At 37.1% G+C, this 21512-nt stretch overlaps 2 protein-coding genes across 2 annotated transcripts; one reads left to right on the forward strand and one right to left on the reverse strand.

Moving 5' to 3' along the window:
* The first annotated feature begins 6770 nt into the window (after nt 1-6770).
* On the forward strand, nt 6771-9256 carry Urod (uroporphyrinogen decarboxylase). Its single transcript, XM_074108362.1, has 7 exons — nt 6771-6908; nt 6985-7269; nt 7364-7522; nt 8257-8400; nt 8512-8667; nt 8774-8941; nt 9017-9256. The coding sequence occupies exons 1-7, from the start codon at nt 6891-6893 to the stop codon at nt 9158-9160; spliced, it is 1074 nt and encodes a 357-aa protein (XP_073964463.1). The 5' UTR covers nt 6771-6890; the 3' UTR covers nt 9161-9256.
* Nucleotides 9250-20068, reverse strand: CSN3 (COP9 signalosome subunit 3). The gene is made up of 9 exons (XM_074108353.1): nt 19744-20068; nt 19278-19432; nt 18985-19081; nt 18237-18454; nt 16139-16336; nt 12433-12585; nt 12168-12299; nt 10152-10334; nt 9250-9387 (listed from the first exon to the last, which is right to left on the reverse strand). The coding sequence occupies exons 1-9, from the start codon at nt 19796-19798 to the stop codon at nt 9307-9309; spliced, it is 1272 nt and encodes a 423-aa protein (XP_073964454.1). The 5' UTR covers nt 19799-20068; the 3' UTR covers nt 9250-9306.
* Nucleotides 20069-21512: the final 1444 nt, after the last annotated feature.

Raw genomic sequence — 21512 nt, forward strand, 5'->3', positions numbered from 1 at the left:
GGTTTATTTAGCCAGTATATTTGTTTGGCTTCGCTTTTAGATTATTGCTGGCGACTTTATATACTGTATTCTTTGGACTTTAGGTAGTTAGGTGGTGGTTAGGTGGTACCTAAGTGGGTAGGGTAGGTAGGTATATCGCAGGTAAAGATCGAAGTCACTCAATTCGCCAAATATTTTTCATGTGAATGCAATGTGAATGTGAGCGCTATCGCCATTTTTGTTGCATATTTTTTCTTTTAACGTCAGAAATTGTCTTTGACCTAACGAGTTTATGGTTATGCTCAAGTTAAAAAGTCTGTACATAACTGGCCAGTGCTATGTTAAGTTTTTTCTGTAAGTATAGCGTTTGAGTGGATTCTAAGTGGATTTCATTGTCGAACCGGGTAAAGAGAATTGTAAGGTATTTGCAGCTTGAGAACTTGTTGGTGATTGGTACAGTCACCAGCACCAATATCTGACACGATAAGCGTACATAAATATCTGATACGACTCTATTTCCAGGGCCGGAAGGACGTGTCAAATATTTTTGCACGCTCCGCTGTGGCAGATATTAATGCTGGTGACTGTACTATCAATTCCTGTGTTTACGTTGCAATAGTCGTAATTCACGGCTGCACGTGCGAGCACCAATGAGACCTCATTAGGGCGCGATGGCAATGCGGGCCGTCTCACATTGCCTTATCTGTTTACTATAACTTGATTATAAAGAAATTAATCGTCAAATGTGTTGCTAAGCGCAGAACTCGGGAACGGCTGGACCGATTTCACAATTTTTTTGGTGTGTTTGTTATTGTCAGGAGTAGGTAGGTTTTTGTGGAAGAAAATTTTGAAAAATTACAACGGGGGCGAAGCCGCGGGCAACAGCTAATTATAAATATAAATTATAGAGGCCATGGTAAACATTAGTGCGAAAACCGTTGAGTTGGGTGTTTAACTCGCTTGTCTGTCTTGTAATGTAAGTACATAAAAAAACTTCCACCGTTTTCTTTAAAAAAATACATCGCACTCACTCGGTTCACGATTGTATTGTTTTAATCTTTCGTGATTTTTAAATACAAATGACAATAAATCCTTTATTCCCTCAAAAAACAAGACCACACATTTCTTATAGGTTTTCCTGTAATCTATAGGCAAAGAAATATTTTCAGCATTTTTCCAAAATTTTAGGCCCAATAGTTTTTGTTTATGGGCGGTGGTGATCTCTTACCATCAGGAGACCCACTTGCTCGTTTTCCATCCAGTCGAATAAAAATAAAATAGATTTGGATGGAAGGTCGGAATGTTCAATTTTCGCGTATTTTTAACCGACTTTAAAATCCATTTACTCGTTCACCTACATCTTCGAATTATGGTCACTGACTAACATATGTCTACTAAATGTCTACTCAATCGGTCCAGTCATTTTGAGCAAATTGGCTGTGACAGACGGACAGACCGACAGAAACACTAGTGACTCTATAACGGTTTCGTTTTCCCTTTTGATGCACGGAACCCTAAAAAGGAGAAACGGATTCTTTAATCACCTGGGGTCTGTGCTAACCATGCAAATATCTAAACAGGTAACCACAAAGCAAATACAATAGAATGCCAGGCTAATCCATCGATTGCGCTAGACCGCGATTACCGGTCAATCTTAGCGCAGATGTTTTGATATCACAATTTAAAGATGAGACCGAAAACATTGAATTTAAAGCTCAACCCTCTTTCACCTTTACTTTTGATCAAAACAACTAATAGTCATGAGCCGTCAATTAACTCCCAACCCCTGCACAATGCACATTTTGATTGGTGGGCAGCTGTCCGTGGCGGCAAAAAACTGCTTTCTAAAATTACTGCTATCAAACCGTAGACATCCAACGTACACCAGTCTTACTGAGATCATAATCGGCCACCACCGCAGGCCGCTTTGACGCATAAAATTTACGTTAACCTGCGTAATGGACGACGAAGCCAGTTTTAGCCGCTGCTCTGGACGCTGGCTTTATATCTCTGGTGCTAACTCATTTGCAAGAAGAATGACGCAAATTCAACTATAGTTTTAAAATAGGTACCTACCTAACATCGAAACAGCAAAGAAAGGTAAAGCCAGTAGTTAATATTTTAGTTTACTATTAGACACGTTTAAGCAGTCATAACTGTTCTGAATAAAGAACTGACAAATTAATTAGATCATAGAGCGCAAAGGCGTTTTAAAATAAACTGCTCGTAATACAAATAACATGTAACTCGCTACTTCCGCATATTAAAATGTGGATGAAATTAAGTACATACGTTCTGCAATACAATTACAACTAGATACCTTCGGCTAGCAGCGGCACTTACCTAACATGTTTGAAGCCATCTACTAGAAACAATTTTGTTTTAGATAAAAGCTGCGAGGTTGACGGCGCAGTCGCAGCGAAGCTCGAGATAAGGAACTGTTTACACTGCTTGAGTCAATGTCCTCCTGCACGTAGACAGGGAAAACCTTGGAGAAGCGTCTTAATAAGGGTTCCCGTCAGCCGAGGACCTCGTGCAGGCTGTTGATCACGAATCGTGCGTACGTGAACAATTTGTACGCACTAACACACACAAAGCCGAATGGCACGTGGATTATTGAAAGATAATGTTATTGCTACCACACCTTGACGAGCTAATGTAACTTACGAGCACTTAAGTTAAGCAAGGCTGTGGCATTTTTTCCTTATTCATAAAAGATTTGTTGTTCAATATGTGATTAAACTAAGCCATAACCAACCCAGGTCAAACTTAAGAGTTTATATTTCGTTAAGCAAGTAATTTACGACGACAATTGTTAAAAGTAACCTTATGAATTAAGTTATGGTAAATCAACTAAGTTACCTAACGAAACTTTGTTTAGACAGAACTTCTTGGTGCAGACATGTAGAGCCAACCCAACATAGGGTGGCAAAGAGCAAATAAGAAAAAGAACGATAACAACTATTCTACGATAGTGAAACGTCTCTGTTCCATAACTCGCGCGCCCCTAGCTTCTGCCTCGTAAATAAATTGAGCCTGCATTAGTGGCAATTGTTCGCCATGCCGATGCCGCCGAGTGCTGCATGTGCACGTCGCTAGACTGCCACCAATTACATCAACGACGTCCCATCCCAATATATTGTGGTTTTATTATTAAACGTATATCAAAATATTTATATTACTTTATACTAGTTAATTATAGTCTGGAAGCAGGTAGGTGAAACAAATCGTCTAAAGACCAAACCTGATTAAGCGCACGGCTAAATGTTTGCAACTCAGGCACCGCACTGCACAACATGCTTTGTTTTGACCATTGATAGAAGTTATGGAGCAATCAAATCCAATACTGAAACAAATTAACGTTTTCGTGCTGGATTCTGATAAAGCTTGGTTTGGTCCTAGAAAAATATCTCACGAACCGAATCAGTTCACAGGTCATTGAGTCGAGGTTTAAAGTATTGCACGTTCGTTAATTTTCATAGCGAATTCGTATCAACATGAAATATTACTTCACACACCACTAATAAGCGAGTTTGTGTGTAGGTAGGTAGGGATCTAGATGCAAAGATTACGTGCATTTACTCTCGAGTATTATAGGTACTTGCGGTTTAATATGGTTCATTCATGGCATGTAAATAGTTCGAATAAACCGCGGTATGTGTTTGAACTATCCAGCTACAGCTACCTATTTAAATCTTAACTAAACAGCGACCCTCTACTCAGAAAAGTTCGAAATAAGTATAAATACCTATTATTAACCTATTAATACCTTATTTCCTACATTTTTCTTCTAAGTTTTTAGTCAAACTTCCTTAGGTACCTCCCGTGTTTTCCCATAGGAAGTTCGCATAACCCATCCTTTCAGTGGTCTTAGGTAGTAGAGCACCTCATATAAAAATTAAAAACAAGTAAGTAAACAAAAGCAAGGACCTACTGTTTAGATATCAACTTTAATTAACACTTTAGAAATGTAACTGCAATTCTCAAATCCCCTGCCGAGCCCACCGAGCTTCGAAAGATAACCGAATCGCAAGAAAAAACGAATCTCTACAAAAAAGAATTGCAGATACGCGAACCATTAACGTTTTTGTAAAATTAACTTTTTTCGGTATAACGGGACCTGTCTAAATTATTGCGTGTAATCTTTTGTATATTTCTTTTGTTCTTTCTTGAAAAAAACTTTCCCACACTGACCTGGAGTAGTGCCTGGTGGCTTCAGCCAGAACTGGCTTCAATTCTGTAGGTAAAAAATTACAATACATTTTTATTGATCAAAAAAGACAGTTTATAGTACTTATTCTAGTTTACGTAAAGTAGCTTCCCTCCTTTAAATGAAGCGAAGTTATTTGATCGACCTCCGAACCGCGTCACACGGGGTGCGTATTATGTATTGTAAAGAATGCACAAGTCATAGTAGCACCTGTGTCCCGCACTATAGTACTACCTACCTGCAAAAACGCTCGTGACATGAATATGGATGCAACTCTATTCCTAATCCATTCAACGTTCAGATTAAAAGTTTATTAATTTTGACGTAGTTCATCTCAGCCTTACCTACTTCCCAGTAAAGGGCACAGGCATATAGGCACTCTTAGAATGAGATGGCTTTGGCTGTAGTTTCCACGCGGGACACGTAGAGATCGGGAACTTGGACGTATTTAACTCGCGAAAACTAAATGCGAAAGTACCTGTTTGCTACCTCATCACGCTTGACAAGATTTAGTTATCTTGATACGGAGTTAGTTCTAGAGACCCTGGGAAAGACACAGGATAATTTTTATCTCGGAAAATTGCATAGTTCGCGCGATAAACAAATAGTCATGACATGAGTAAAACTACTAGCGTATTACATCCATACTATAATATTATAAATTCGAAAATGTGTTTGTATGTTAGTCCGTCTTTCACGTCGAAACGGAGCGACGGATCGCCGTGCTTTTTGGCATAGCGATAGTTTATGGGCCAAAAAACGACATAGGCTACTTTTCATCCCGGAAAAATGCAATTCCACGCGGACGAAGTCGCAGGCAAAAGCTAGTTAGTACCTACATATATAAAATAGGCAGTACGTCTTATAGCAGAAAATGCTAGCTCCTGCTGGAAGTTTACAAACGAATTCTACGCAGACGAAGTCGCGGACGATTATTTCTGTAACTTTCGTAGGACAAGTTAAGTTACCTACTTAACTTGCTGACGTCATTTTTATAAGTTGGGAAAAAATATCCAATAATTTGCATAACGTAATTCTCTTATATGTGTATGCACCATAAATTTCTAAACCAGAAGATTATAGTACCTATATAAGTAGCTTGGTAAAACTCATTTTCAAAAACGAAATCGAGTTGCTACCCTTTTGGGTTCAAGCGAATAAACTTTATTAGGAAAGTGGGATAAAGGTTTGATACAAAAAATCTACATTGTGAAAGGTCGCCTTGTGTCGCTTGCATTCTGACAAAAACTATCGCGGACCCTCTCATTTGAGTTTTTTATGTTTGATAGCAGCGTAGGCGCAGGTAGACGAACATCTCGCAATCTTTGTATATTTTATCGCCCCGCATATTTCTTTCTAAAAATATTATTTTCTTTAGATCAACTTTGGAAATTAGTTAGATGTATTATTTATGTTAAACTTTAAGCCACCAGCAGACCAAATGTCGGGTAGTTTAGTCTTGTTTTAACTCCGTAGTTAAAACAAGATAAAAAAAAATATTTACACAATTACAGTGCGTAAGAAATAAAAATAATTATTAGTACACAATTGAACTTAATCTAGGTTAAATTTTATATGTAGTTAATAACCTACTCAATTAAGACCTGTACTTATATAATTGTTAGCGTTAGTGCAAAAAAATTATCAATCAATAAGTCTCTACGAAACAATACAGTTTACGCTCTATTTTTTACATTTTATACAAGTTTATTTTACTTATTAAAAATTAAATTTTAATCGCAGATTAAAAAATATTTTTAATGCAAGCCTGTTTTGGTGACTGTACTTGCATATTCATCCTATATAGGTACTTATGTAAATTATGCATGTCAAATTTTTAGTCAATTCACTACTGCAAGTGAGTGAAATTCAGACAACGGTACAAATAAATAAAATAAATAAATATCACGGGACAATTCAGACCAATTGATCTAGTCCCAAAGTAAGCTTAGCAAAGCTTGTGTTATGTTATGGTTACTAAGCAACGGATAAATATAATTATATAGATACTTAAATACATATTAAACACCCAAGACCCGAGAACAAACATTCGTATTTCATACAAATATCTGCCCCGTCACGGGAATCGAACCCGGGAACTCAAGCTTCGTAGTCAGGTTCTCTAACCACTAGGCCATCTGGTCGACAAAAATATACTTATTACTAAATATACTTGTATAAAATGTAAAAAACAGAGCGTAAACGTATTGTTTCCTCGAGATGCAAACATGACAATGTCATCTTTATCATTATCATTAAGTCTCTGATTTACTTTTTTAAAATCGATTATTGCTCATGTAAATGTCGAACATTATATCTTAAAAACAGTCAAGAGCGTGTCGGACACGCCCAAGATAGGGTTCCGTAGCTTACGAAAACATTAAGTAATATTTTTCTAAGGACTGATTTCGTATTTTGTCTAACTTGGCTAACTTTAGGGGCCGCGCGGCCGCTCCGCGCAACGGACAACGTAATGTTGCCAGTATATAAAAAAGTCTACTACTGGCAAAAAATAAGTGAGCGTTTTAAACATTGACTTAAGTTGAAACATGCTGTCAGTTCAGTGCTGTGCTGTCACAATGACAATTAAAATTCAAGTTCGATAAGTTTATGCCGAGTAATAATGCTGTTTGTGACTACTATTTAATTATAATCAACGTTATAGTACTTGCGAACATTTCCATCCATTGATACAGTAGCCATGGAGTACATCAATAAGGCAATTATAATTATTATCAAGATTTTCTGTGATTTTTTTAAAGTTTTTATTCTCAATCGATTTGTTGTCATTTCAGGATTTCCCTAAACTAAAAAATGATAGATTACTGAGAGCAGCGTCAGGAAAAGAAGTCGACAAGGTCCCTGTATGGGTGATGCGTCAGGCTGGGAGGTATTTACCGGAGTTTCAGGAAGTGCGAGCGAAGCACGATTTTTTCACGGTCTGTCGGACGCCAGAGCTCGCGTGCGAAGTAACACTCCAGCCACTAAGAAGATACGAACTGGACGCATCAATTATCTTCAGTGACATACTTGTTATACCACAAGCTCTGGGCATGATTGTGGAAATGCATCCAGGTTTGGTAGGTATTGCTTTATCAAATTAGTTAATTTCGTAATTACTGCGTTTCTTAATAATTGATGATATCGAATTTACAGTATAAATATCTTTTCTAGGGTCCAGTTTTCCCACAACCACTTACCAGCCCATCAGAAATTGATCAGTTGCAAGAAGAAGGTGCTGTGGCAAGATTATTGTATGTGGGCAAAGCCATTACTCTCACAAGACACAAGATCGAGGGAAAAGTGCCATTAATTGGTTTCACTGGAGCACCGGTACAGCTATTATCATTATCAATTTAGTATTATATCTTTAGTGACCTTAAAAGTCAAGGATTTTTGCAAACTATCATATTATTTGATAAGTGCCAATGATATATTATATTATTATTGCATTGAAATTGAAGTATAAAAATATGCATGTATATATGGAATAGGCTCATTATTAGCTTACATTCAATACCCAACAGTAGAAAAAAAAACCCTATGTTAAATTTTTTGTATGAAGTGTTTGTGTGTTTGTCATATGCTAAAAAAGTAATCAGTAAAATTACTACACTACTAATAATTACAAGCTTTTCTTTAGCTTGCCCTGTTTATTTATTTGTTTGGGTCAAATCTTAGAAGCTAAATTTGACCCACTTCCTGCAGTCTGATTGAGTTGAAATTTGGCATACCTATATAAATCGGTGACAATACAATCACATCGTCTGACAGTGACATCCTGATAGTCCAGCCAGGATTGTCTCCGCAGGACGGAACTCCTCGACAATTAATGACAGCAACTTGAAATTTGGTATGGAAATGTAGTTTGGATGACAATGCAAGTACAGTCAACAAAAAGCTTGTATTAAAAATGAAATTTGTAACAAAAACTAATTTTATAAATAGAAACATATCTTTACTTATAAAATTATTGTTTAGTGTAGCAATTTTATAGATAATTTTAATATCACAAATGTTACAACATATATATGCCCAACTTATATATTTTTTTACATTAATTTCAGTTCACATTGATGGGATACATGATAGAAGGTGGCGGAAGTAAAACTATGTCCAAAACCAAAGAGTGGTTAGAGAAGTACCCAAAAGATGTTCATAAGCTGCTTAGTTTACTAACTAGGGTTATTATCGACTACTTAGTTATGCAGGTAATAATATTCATATTTTAATAATGTCTGCTGTCTCACACAATCTTAAGTGATCAAGTGGAAACCCAGAGTGTGTTAAATTAAACTAATATGTATTTACACAATTTTCAGGCTGAAAGTGGTGCTCAACTACTTCAAGTATTTGAGTCAAGTGCTGACCATCTCACAAGGGAACATTTCATTGAATTCTCAGCTCCATATCTAAAAGATATCAGAACTGGAGTGCAACAAAAATTAAAGGAGAAAAATCTCGAGGATGTTCCAATGGTAAGACATCAATGTCTTGATATTTATAACAGCATTTCGAAAAGTAGTAATTCTGAGTAAAAGCACAATATTATATGTAGAGCACTCATTAAAATTTTATCTACAGACAGTATTTGCAAAAGGAGGTGGACACTCATTAGACATACAGGCCAAACTAGGCTATGAAACTTTGGGTCTCGACTGGACTGTAGACCCTATTGAAGCAAGGAAGATTGTTGGAGAAAACATCACACTGCAAGGCAATCTGGATCCCCAAGACTTATATAAAACACCAGTATGTAATATGCATTATGAACACTATTTGGAATATCCTGTATGTTTTATAATAATTATGTTCTTCTTTTTACAGGAAGAGATCAGGAAATTAACAATTAACATGGTGCAGAAATTTGGCAAGCACAGATATATTGCCAATTTGGGCCATGGAATAACTCCTCAAACTCCATTAGAGAGTATGACTGCTTTTACTGAGGCTGTTCATGAAGCAGTTTAAATGAACAATACCATATTTTTAAGCAATATAGTACAGTTAGTTAGTTGTAGTTTTTTGTTACAATCAATTTGTTGGGATTAAATGGTATGTTTTCAATTTAGAATATTTTATTAAGAAATGGTTATGTACATCACAGGACGAATAAATTACATTGAGTATGTTGTTTTGGAGTTCTGGCTAGTTGCTGGCATATCTTCATCATGACTTCCAACCGATTTCTTGACATACTGAAATAGTAAAAAAAATGCTTAAGTATGTTGATAGTTGTTAATTGTACCAATAGCAAATGACACGACACGAGGCTTTGTGAATGTAGAAAAGTATAATCTTTTACTTCCAATATTTGAAGGATTATTTTTTTAATCATTGATACTTAATACTACTCAAATTTACTCTGAGAAAACAAAGAAATTAATTATACAGGCTGGCCCGCAACCTGCACGAAAAACTTAAGGGACAGATAGGGGGGTGGTATACTTACCAAATACAGACAAATGATCTTTTGAAAAGTGATACCAGTTTTGAGATGGTGGCGATGATGATGATGATGATGTGTTCCTGTTATGATGTCCTATCCTAGGCACTAGGGACATTTTCGAGATACATACTTCAACTATTCTAATTTTTTGAAAATTTTCAACCACGCTTTGTTCCTCAGTTGTGATGTACAGAATTTATAACTTTCTACAATTATTGTGAAAAATAAATGATAAAAAATACAGGATCACTAGTCAGCACATTAGCTTAAAAACATGGTCGTTTAAAAGACATTTAAATATAATAAATATTTTAATTTTGAAATATTTATATGAAAAAAAATAATGCTTAAGAACACTACAAATCATCATAAGCAATACTCAAGCTAACTTATGCCGCAAGCTGTATCCGGGACACCCTGTATATGTATATCCACATGTTTCAGATAAGAATTGAATGGAAAGTTTAATTTGAGTAAAAGTGTTTAAAGGCTATGATGAAGACGGTGTCCCACCTGAGGATTAACTTGTATCTGCTCATCCATTTCCTGGATGTACTGGTGCAGTTTAGTGCATGCCGCCATTTGTTGCTCCAGCACACACAGGGTTTCAGGAGATGCATACTTTTCCGGGCTGTCCAGGAATACCACCATGCCATCCTTCTGGTTTATCATAGCGTATATTTCGCCTTCCTCGATCTAGAATCGTAAATATTAAATTAAAAAGTTATAAACTAACCCCCTTATTCATAAACGACAGTCAAACCTATTTTAGTTAAAATGCCGCTAAAATTCGTTTATCCTTTGGGCCCCACAGAAAACCAGCGTTACTGCACATAATGTGCGGCAACACATGCTGAGTGGAGACCCTTTTTGGTATCCTGCCGTGTCACCTAGTAACATAGTTTTAGTGCTAGTTCTAGTCTTAGTTTTAGGTGGTACATTTTGGAGCCAAAATAAACTTTTCTTTCTTTCTTTCTTTCTTTCTTATCTGTCACTTCGACATTTGTATTTGTTAGAAAGGGACAAAGCATTTGTTAGTTAACATAGGCTTGTTAAGTTTTATGAATAAGGGGGTAATAGTCTTTTCCTGTGCCCCAATGCTTTGAAATGTGTTGGCCGAGTGGTTTGATCTATGGCCTCTCACGCAGAAGATATCTATAGAGAGCTGTTGCAACTTACTACAAAAAGGATAGTTCCCTCTTTTTCCTAAAGATGTCATCATACAATTGAAAATTTTGCTGGCCTTCCTAAATTTCCCAAATGGGGTAAACAGGCGTGATGTTTGTTTGTGTGCGTGCGTGCGTGCGTGCGTGCGTGTGTGTGTGCTGGGTTTCAACAACTCTTTATTATATTTTTTTATCTAAATGCGTCCGTATTCAATTGCACTGTACAACGACTGACAAACATCACATAAGTAGTGTGTGACAACGCTCTACGAAGCCAAAATAATTTCGGGTCTTCGCCCCACACCTAGCAACGTCGAAACGGCTTCAGCTGATCAAAAAACTCATGTCCACGCCATAAGAGCAACGGTGTGACGGGAATAAGAGATGATGGAAAAATGTTTGGCTCTTATTGCGTGGACATAAAGCGTCTTTTGATCGGCCAAAGCTGATTACGCCTTGACATATGTGGGGGGACCATTAGTATCAGTAATTGACATCAGTAATGAAAACAGTGAAATGGCCCAAGCAAGTGAAAGGTTCATAGAGCGTTTTCAAAGCATTCATCATCATCATCATCATCATCCTAGCCTATATACAGTACCCGGTCTTAAAGATTGCACATCGTTCTTTGGAAAGAGACTGCTAATAATGATGGCTAGGATGATGATGATGATGATGAGGAATGCTTCGAAAATGCTCTATGAATCTTGGGCTTGGGCCATTTCACTGTTTTCATTACTGATGTCAATTACTGTTACTAATGGTCCCCCCACATCTATAGACGCGGAATCAGCTTTGACCGATCATAGGACGCTTTATGTCCACGCAATAAGAGCGAAACCATTTCCCGTCGATACATCTTCGCTCTTATTCCCGTCACATCGTCGCTCTCATGGCGTGCGCATGTGTTTTTTGATCAGCCGTTATGTGGCCGTGATGAAGCCGTTTCCACGTTGATAGGTGTCGGGAGTAGAACCGTAAGGGTAATAGGAACGTGTCAGGCAAAAATACCTATAAGTATTCTTTGTATCGAAAAGTAGACTATGCCCACTAGCATGTTTCGTAACCAATCGTCGCCGTCGCGTCTCATGAACGCGTTTGACATTCCGTTTGACACTCCATCAGACACGTTCCTATTACAGTCAAGGCATGATACGGTGTAATGTGTAGAGACCCTTTGAGGTAAAGTACAAGTCATGTAAAAGGAAAATAAGACAATTGTGTCCAATTATTCATAAAATTCAAAACAATCTAATAAGAACATTTAAGTGAAGGAAAGTAACAGTAAAATCATGCGATAATTACTGTCTTTGTATTTACAGCATGGTTTTGTTATTTGTGTCAAATTACATTTTCAAATTACCATGTTGAGTATGTAACTCTCTGCCTGCGCTGGACCTGCGAGCTGCACTCTTGACGCGACATCGCTCAGTGAAAGAGTTAAGAATGTTTTTGTCAACCTCTGGATATTCTTTTTGTACATTGAGTTTAATACCTAGAATAAACAAAGACAAAAAATATTATTCTCACAATAGTTACTACACAAGTACAGAAATTATCACTCTGTGAAAAATTGTCTAATGCGAGTCACATTCTAATTTTATTTTTCGAATTATTTACGCACTTACTTGATTAACAATCCCCATATTCTTGTCCCTCACGAAAGTCTCGCGATGCTTTATAGCCGCATGCTGAGAAGTTGCCAGTTCGTAGTAAGCCATGGACAATGGTTTTAGGAATCTGCTTACAACTTGAGATGTGTATTTAGGCATAGGCAGGATCTAGAAATTCAAACAATACATAAATAATTTGAAGTAACCTGATGTTTCAAAGAATGATTGAAAATCGACTTGCTACACGTTAGTAAGTACTAGCCTACCCAACGAAGACCAAAAACTGCCTCTCAGGGGAAAAAACTCGTGTGTAAGCGAATTTTGGCATAGTTGTAGGGAATGGTGTTTTAAACCACATACTAAAAGTACTGATTGGTGTGAAGGTCCCATTTTTAGTTTTTCGTAAATAACTCGTAAACGCTGGCCCACAGCATGAAATGTTCTATGACATAAGTAATCTACCTACATAAAATTCTTTACAAAAAAGATTCTATACATTTTTTCTCTGAGATTAATATTTGACGAGATATGGCGGGAAGATGGACAAAAAAAATAAAAAAATTGCATGCTATAAAAAATTAGAAATAGCAGAATAAGCTGCCTATTGTCTCAACACCACCTAATGACTAATGATATTTTATGTAACTACTTATTCTTTGCAAATAAATATATTCTATTCTATTCTGTAATAAAAAAATAAGCACATTTCCTTAAGTATGGCGATGGATGGATGTTTGTTAATCTTTCACGGAGAAACTACTGAACGAATTTGTATGAAATTTGCCATACCGGTAATAAATATCCTGGATTAACATATAGGCTACTTTTTATTCCAAAATAATCTATGGTTCCTGTGGGATCAAAAGGTTTCAAAGTACATACTAATTCTGCGCGAGCGAAGTCACGGGCAAAGAGAAAAGTAGCAAATATGTTAATACAGGGTATATGTTACCCATATAATAATAGAAATAGAATAATAGAAACGTTTATTCGCTAATTCGAAAATACATATTATAAGTAAGTACACAAAATAAAACAACCATAAAATAAATATTAACGACAGTATTTGCGAAATCGCGAAACGGTCTCAGCTCAGCATAGTGTTGGCCGTAGAGGCCAACGCTGGTCTTCCGCTGAGACCGCTTGGCGACTTCACGGAAGGCGACATAAATTCAAAAGTAAATCTAAAAAGAAACAAATAGAAAGTAAAATAATTTAAATAACAATAATGAAAACAAACAGAACGCAAAACCAGACAAAAGACACGTGCACAAGAATAAATTATAAACATCACAGTAAAAGAAAGAGACGACACACCACTCAACCATCCATAGACCACAGACGTCGATATGCACAATCTGCCAACTGTCATGTCATATCCCATCTGTGGCCTATGCCGAATGTCAGTGTCACTGAACAGACTGGCTACTGCTTTAGATACCTACTGTGCTTGACTAACCTTAAAACTAATATTTAAAGACAAAAGACAAGTGTTAATAAATACTTGAAACAAATTGAAAAATAAGACTCAAAAGCCGTTAAGTGTCTGCACCTAACATCATTCAAAGGCATATGGCAAATTTCATGCAAATCCGTTCAGTAGTTTCTGCGTGAAAGAGTAACAAACGTCCATCTATCGCCATACTTAAAGAAATGTCCTTATTTTTTATTGTCCATCTTCTTCCCGCCATTTCTCGTGAAATGATCTCAGAGAAAAAATGGATAGAATCTTTTTTGTAGAGAATTTTATGTAGATTACTTGGCTTGGCTATATGTAAATAGAAGCCCAAAAGCCGGGCTTGCCTTATAAACCGAACAACGTCCAAACGAGAAAAAAAGTTCTAATACATACATACATACATTCATAAAATCACGCCTCTTCCCCAACGGGGTAGGCACAGACTACATCCTTCCACTTGCTACGATTCTGGCATACAACTCTCGCTTCCTCTACATTCATCAATCTTTTCATGCATGCACGTCGGTTTAGAGTACTCCTGACCCGACCTTTCTTCAGAACGTCCCCGATTTGATCGTGGTACGTTCTTCTAGGCCTTCCTCTCCCAACGTTCCCATTCACGCTCGTCTTATAGATCTGCTTAGTCAATCTGTTTTCATTCATTCTCTCAACATGCCCAAACCATCAAAGCATCCCTTTCTCAATCCGTGTGACTATACCTTCATTTACACCACAGCGTTCTCTTATCGCACTATTTCTAATTCTGTCACTCAGTTTCACACCTAACATACTTCTTAACGCTCTCATTTCTACCGCATTTATTCTACTCTGATGCCTTTCACCAGCACCCCTCTATGCACAGCCAGACGAGCTCTTTTGGAGATTTTCTGGCTATTCATAAAGGTGTGCAACGCTCCATTCACTACGTTACCAGCCTTTACTCTCCTTTCAATATCACTTTCACACTTTCCATCCCTAGTAAACATAGATCCCAGGTACACATATTCATTCACTTGCTCCAAGTTTTCGTCACCAATCCGGACACACACTTCCGTTTCGTTTCTAATAAAATCACTTTAATAATTTAACGCGCTTTATTTTACGTAAAATACTAAGAATTGCATAAGTAATCCGCGGCATGGCTAGTGGCGCTGCTTGCGATCGGCGGCGGCGCGGCGAGTCTACGCGGCGATAGTGGCGTACATTGTAAATAGCATGACATCTCGCTCGCTCTCGTGGGCTTTTACGGGGCTTCCAAACGCTCTCTTCATACTTAGGAAAACGTTAGTTTTGCAAATATCTATGTATAGCTGCATATGTAGCACTTTCTTTGCAATTTTGAATCTGGCTTACGGCTTAAGTTTGTTGCGTTTGGTTTGGAACGCAAGTGCGCGGGCGAGATGAATAACTTTTAACTAACTTCATGATTGTTTATTTCGAACCGTGGGCCGTAGCGTAGCGTTGTGATTTGATGCAATCATTTCAAAAAATAAATAAGTGCTTAGGTATTCTGGTTTTAGTGCGGTGTGTGCAGCAGTGCCTGTGGGAGAGAATGAGTTCGGAAACGGACCAAATTGTCCCTTGTGTGGACTCCCAAGTGTAGTGTAAATTTCTATCTAGTAATAGCATGCCTTCAGTGCGCTTTGGTAAGCTCGTCCAAACTGAAGATTGAAGTTTACGGCAACAAGATGGATGTAGGTACATTAAATTATAAAAAATACTAAAAACATATCTCTCGGCTTGCCATAGTCTGATACCCTAGGCACGCCACTGTTTTTTCTGTGGGCGAGCGTTTAGTTGTTTACGAAAAACTAAAAAAATGAGACCTTTACCCCCCCTGTAAGCTCCACCCCCACCCATCAGTACTTTTAGTATGTGGTTTAAAACATCATTCCTTACAACTATGCCAAAATTCGCTTATAGGTACATGAGTTTTTTCCCCTAATCTTCCTTCGTTGGGTAGCCTATAAGGAAAGGTTGAAAATCTACTTGCAACACTAAATTCTTCAATTAAAAAAAAGTTTGTTACAAAATTGTGTTGTAATTTATTTTGCCATTGTTCTCTGTCGCTTTGTACAATTATTTTTCCCAAATGTTTCAAACTTGTAAGTGATCATGATGCTGTACCTACTCGTAGATATGTCAAAATATTAAAAGCTCATTCAAAGATTATTTTGGTCAACATCTCTTAGAACACATGTCTATTTATTCAAAACTATTTAAAAAGCACTAAAATAAAACTTGTAATTAATAAGAATTTACCTTTCCATGTAAGATAAGTGAGACAAGAATGTATTTCTTATATGCTTCAAGCATAATATGGGACACAACCATTGCAGGAACTGTGACTACTACTTCAAAGAAATAGAGGGCTCTTTCATAATTCTTCATTGCAGTATAAATCATTCCTCCATAGTAATAGTAAAGGAGAAAATGCTTGGAATCATTGTTTCCACCCAACTGAAAAAGAAAACATGCCCATTAATTATCATACTCCCATAATTGTCTACTAAGCAACCGCGGTTACCACGAAAGAGGGCAGTTTGGGGTAGCCAAAATTCCCACAAAATTAAAAAAAAAAGCACTTAATTTGGTAAAGCAAAAAAAATCTGTTGATATTATTATCATTCATGTAGACATTTCCAATAGGTAAGTACATGATTTAATGAAATTGAATTGATTAAAAAAATGTGAATGTTATGTCTAAAATCTTCTTTAAGCAGTCTTAACCCTTTATTTTCGTAACTGAGGTCAGTATAATTCGTAACACAAATACATCACACTCAAACGCAAACATAATACAGATGATTCATATTCATATCATACATGAATTCTATTTTTTCATTGCAATAATAAATAAATAAATAATAATAATAATAATAATGTTTATTGTACTCAAAAAGAAGTGTTACAAGTAACATAAACTTTCTTAAGTTTGTACAAAAAGATCTTAAGTAAGTGGTCGAGCTTTCAACCCCTAAACTAGGTTTAAACCTGTGCCTTAGGGGCTTGAGTTCGTCCGAAATTAATGTCTTAAACAAACATGTTCTTGGACAATGTAACAGCACATTAATCAGTAGTAAAAATGAAATATATGACAAAAATAATAATAGGACGTCATCCCTCGGTGACAAGAATTTTGGTTCAGTAGTGATAGTTTTCAATGAGATGAAAGGTGGGATACTTACAATCTAACTGTAATAGTTGAGGACGATATATCATTGTGATTTTAAGTGTAGATATTGGTGCCCAAACACTCAAGTTATCTTTACAAACAAATTTTCTGTATCATAGTAAGATAGACCCTGAAGCCAATTCTGTAATTTGACTTTCACTTCGAATTTTGACAATGGGTAGATAGATTTCAAGTTATTAATTTTATTGTAGAGACGAGAGCCTTGTGCAGCATTCTGTCGACAAGCAAACGCCGTACGGCAGTGGTCGATTTTACATACAGGGTGACCTCGTCGCTTCTGGGAAATTATATTGTCGAGAGGCAACAGTGAGTGCTGGCGTAGTATAGTACGGAGTATATATAACTGTAAAATTTATAGAGCTTGGTCACGGATTCCGATATTTTCCAACTTCGATATAAAAGTACAGATAGAGACAGTGTCAAAGGCTTTTGAAAGATCCATGAAGATGCCGTAGCTGTGTAATTTAGTATCTAATTTACTAACAAGGGAGTTAGGGAAAGCTGTGACGGCATCCTCCGTGGAAATACCAGCTCTGAAGCCGAATTGATTAGGTGCAATAATTTTATTCTTGTTAAGGTAGGAAATCAGTCTGTTGTTTAGCAATACATCAGTACTCTGAATTTCCATACATTGACTAGCTTTTGCAGGTGGTAGGACCTTGTACAAGGTCCACCCGGATTGCTACCACCATCTTGCTCGCTAATCCTGCCGTGAAGCAGCAGTGCTTGCACTGTTGTGTTTCGGCATGGACAGAAAGACAGCCGGAGAAATCACTGGCACTTGAGGCACTTGAGGTATCCCATCTTAGGCCTCTAGGTTGGCAACATATCTGCAATCCCCCTGGTGTTGCAGGTGTCTATGGGCGGTGGTGATCTCTTACCATCAGGGTCTCCTGATGTGGAGTGGGTCTCCACTTGCTCGTTTGCCATCCAGTGGAATAAAAAAAAGCACTTTTGTGGCATTGTTACTAATCATCTCTTTTAATTACCATTGGTCAATGGTATACATTTTTTTTTATTCCACTGGATGGCAAACAACCAAGTGGGTCTCCTGATGGTAAGAGATCACCACCGCCCGGTATTTATGTGAAGAGCAACGCTGCTCAAGTTTCATGATGCTTGTCATTGTTTTATTAAATTTCTATATAAAAAGAAATGCATCACCTCAGAACCAATTCCAGTGACATCTGTGTCCAAGAACTCAATAGCTGGTTTCATGCATTTGGACAGCAAGCAAAGCTGGCACAAGTCTGCATGTATGGATGTCAGCTGAGAGTCAAAAAGTTGAATTTTCCTGATGGCCTTTTTCAGAATTTCAATACCTTTGATGGGTTGTTTGAGGTCAACAAGATGATCCGTTAACAAGTGACAAAGGTCTGCATCTGGAACATGAAATCAGTTATTAGTAAAGATGCAAATAATCCCTATTAATCACCTTTCCCTATGGCTATAATAAAAATAATGTTAGTAAACAGAAACCATAAAACAAATACAAAAAGCAGGCAGTGAAATAAGTTTTTGGTAAAAAAATCATTTTTAATACAAGCTTTTTTTGCTGACTGTACTTTTTGTCAATTCTACTTGCATTGTCACCCAAACTACATCTGCATACCAAATTTCAAGTCGATGCCATTAACCATTGAACAGTTCCGTTCTTCGGAGACAATCCTGGCCTGACTACCAGGATGTCACTACCAGATTATTGTATTGTCATGCGATTAACATATGTATGCAAAATATCAGCTCAATCAGTAACCGGGAAGTAGATCAAATTTAATTTGCAAGATTTGATGACAATCATCGGGACAGGTGAAACTAAATAAAAGCTTGTAAAAATATATAGTCTGATAGTGAATTATTTGTTTGTTTAAATCAATAATTGCATGAGTTTTTGTCATGTTAATTAACTTACATAGATCTGGTGCAAACCGCACTTGTTCACCATTGCAGTTGTTGATAAAATCATGGATCTGTTGAAACATAGTTGTTCTGTCTACATCATTCGTACCCTGAAAAAAAAAATGTGAAAAATATATTTTTTATTAATGCTTTGTTTTATGTTCTTGTTAGAACTGCACTTTTTCAAGCCCTATAGGGGCATAACACATCTCTCCATAGAGCAAGAGTGATCTCAATATATATCTAAATCCCTCTGAAGATTTGGGTGAATAGTTTGGAGATCCCCACTCCAGTTGTTTTACTTACTGGTGGTAAAGAAAATTTGGCAACAAGAACTGCAAGAACACCCAGAGAGTGTTGCTGAATGTCCAGTGTTTCCAAAACAGTGGTGAGGTGCGCACTGTTCCTCTGTAGAACTTCATCAGACTTTCCGATTATTTCACATAGCTCTCGAAAGTTGCCTGAATATATAAAACGGAAGATAATTGTTAATGTATAATCAGATATATTTGTGTTAGAAAATGTATCACGTATCATACAATTTATAAGCAATCATATGCAAAAACAGGACCTCAGTGATCCATATTCCCTACAGACCCACAGTTACAAAATGGGTTATGGTACGAAATACACAGCACACTACTCTTCATGTCAGCAACAAAGGTTAGTGCGCTACGGTTACTGAAATGAAACAAACCCCGCGAATAGAACACTACAACCTACGATACTAAATAATAATTAAGTGTATAGTACACAGTAAAGCTCCACTAACCTGATGCAGACATGGCTCTCACATTATTAACAAACTGTTCCAGTGGCGAAGCCATTTTAGGGTGTTTTGAAGCAACTAACTAAGGGGCTAATTTTTATTGCCTTTTGAATGAGTGCATCAAATAAATACCAAACACTGGAAAAGAGGAAAATAAAAACAATTCCGTTCCGTTTGTTTGTTCGTTTTCTTTTCTTTCTAGCTCCCTATAATATCGTCACTACTTAGAAAAAATCTCGTATCTCAAATCAATACGTCAACAAAATTGAACCTAGATTCAATATACTTAAAGTGCACTCAGAAAAGCTATCGATTTTGAGATACGAGTTTTTTTTTTTAAATTGACGAAATTCAGCAGGGCTACTGCGAAACTCGAAACTCGAAGTTCGTGCCGTGCGGTCCCCCTGATACTTATACTATTTAATACGAGAGCGAGAGGGACCGCACGACACGAACTTCGAGTTTCGGAGTAGCCCTGTTGCTTTCTAGGTCGGCCGCAGTCGGTTTCGTTCGATCGTTCGCTCGCATCAAGAAACGTCAAAAACCACCAAAGTCACGGCCGGTTGTCTTCATAGAAAAATACTCGCATTGTCTCTGACGGTTCAATTATAGAAAATGACAACTTCTACGTCCCCCGCGCCTCGTACCGCATCATACTTGTCACTTGTCATGTCAATGCTAACGACAATGTTTATTAGTATCTCTTATTATTCTGTGTTTATTAAGGTTTCAAAGTTGACCTAGTGAAGTTTTGCGTTGATTAATTTCCGTAGCTTATTATCTCAACGTTTGAAGGTGTATTAATAGCACAGAATATATAATAGTACTGACGAACAGAATGGTCACGCTCCGCCCCGCACCGGTTCGAGTTACCCCACCCCTCAAGCGCAGATTGCAGGAAAACCGCAGGAAAGCAGTCGGGCGCGCGACGCGATGTATGTCGGTCGCACCGTCGCACTCGCACGGCACTAAGTTCGGGATCAATAACTTTGCGAAATGGTGATATACTGTGCATTGTATGGGTGTTTGTCAACAGCCAAAGATAAGAAAAGGAGTTTTTTTCGATTTTCGAAGGACGAAAAAAGGTAGGTAAGGTACCTAACTAACTTTAATTAGCAACATGTACAATGTACTTAGGTGTTAGGTAACTGAGGAAAAAACCAATACCTAGGTTTAAAAGTGTGTACCTATAATGTATTAATAGACGTCTTATATTAGTAGGTAGGTATTTGTAAAATTGATTTGTTAATTCTCTCCTATCAATAGACCAATATATATCTTATCTACACACACTATACTAATTGTATAACAAATTGTCTAAAAGTATCGCGATTAATACATGAAATAACTAATTAGGTACCGAATAATTCTTTCAAGTTTGTAGTCATATATTTATTGTAATTATTTGTAATGTATAATAATAATGCTTAAATACATAGACAGACACATTTTAAGTAGGTTTAAATAAAAATATATGATTAACGATTACATTTATTTACACATCTAAGCCATACCTACATACCCTATAGTACTAGGGTTTTGCGATAGTCAGCCCTGTGTGTCTTACGCACACATTGACGCGTGTACAGACGTCGTCGTGCCTATGTAGATTCAAGAACGCGTATTTTGTATGGCGTGTCCGCCCTGTGATTAATAGCTTCCAATTATCTACAATAAGTGCTGTGTTGTGAGTTAAATGAGTTGTGAAAGTAGGCACGTAGGACGTCCAATTGTATAGGTTTCCAAAATCCGAGACAGAACTCAATAAATAG

Source organism: Choristoneura fumiferana, chromosome 2 (genome assembly GCF_025370935.1).
Source record: "Choristoneura fumiferana chromosome 2, NRCan_CFum_1, whole genome shotgun sequence".
Taxonomy (NCBI): Eukaryota; Metazoa; Arthropoda; class Insecta; order Lepidoptera; family Tortricidae; genus Choristoneura; species Choristoneura fumiferana.

Excerpts from the sequence above, each read along its gene's own strand:
- Urod (XM_074108362.1), top strand. Across the intron at positions 7,523-8,256 it reads TTGGTTTCACTGGAGCACCG|TTCACATTGATGGGATACAT; the intron begins GTACAGCTATTA and ends CATTAATTTCAG. Across the intron at positions 8,401-8,511 it reads TCGACTACTTAGTTATGCAG|GCTGAAAGTGGTGCTCAACT; the intron begins GTAATAATATTC and ends CACAATTTTCAG.
- CSN3 (XM_074108353.1), bottom strand. The coding sequence starts at position 19,798 with ATGGCTTCGCCACTGGAACAGTTTGTTAATAATGTGAGAGCCATGTCT. Across the intron at positions 19,082-19,277 it reads CCAAATTTTCTTTACCACCA|GGTACGAATGATGTAGACAG; the intron begins GTAAGTAAAACA and ends TTTTTTTTTCAG. Across the intron at positions 16,337-18,236 it reads TCACTGGAATTGGTTCTGAG|TTGGGTGGAAACAATGATTC; the intron begins GTGATGCATTTC and ends TTTCTTTTTCAG.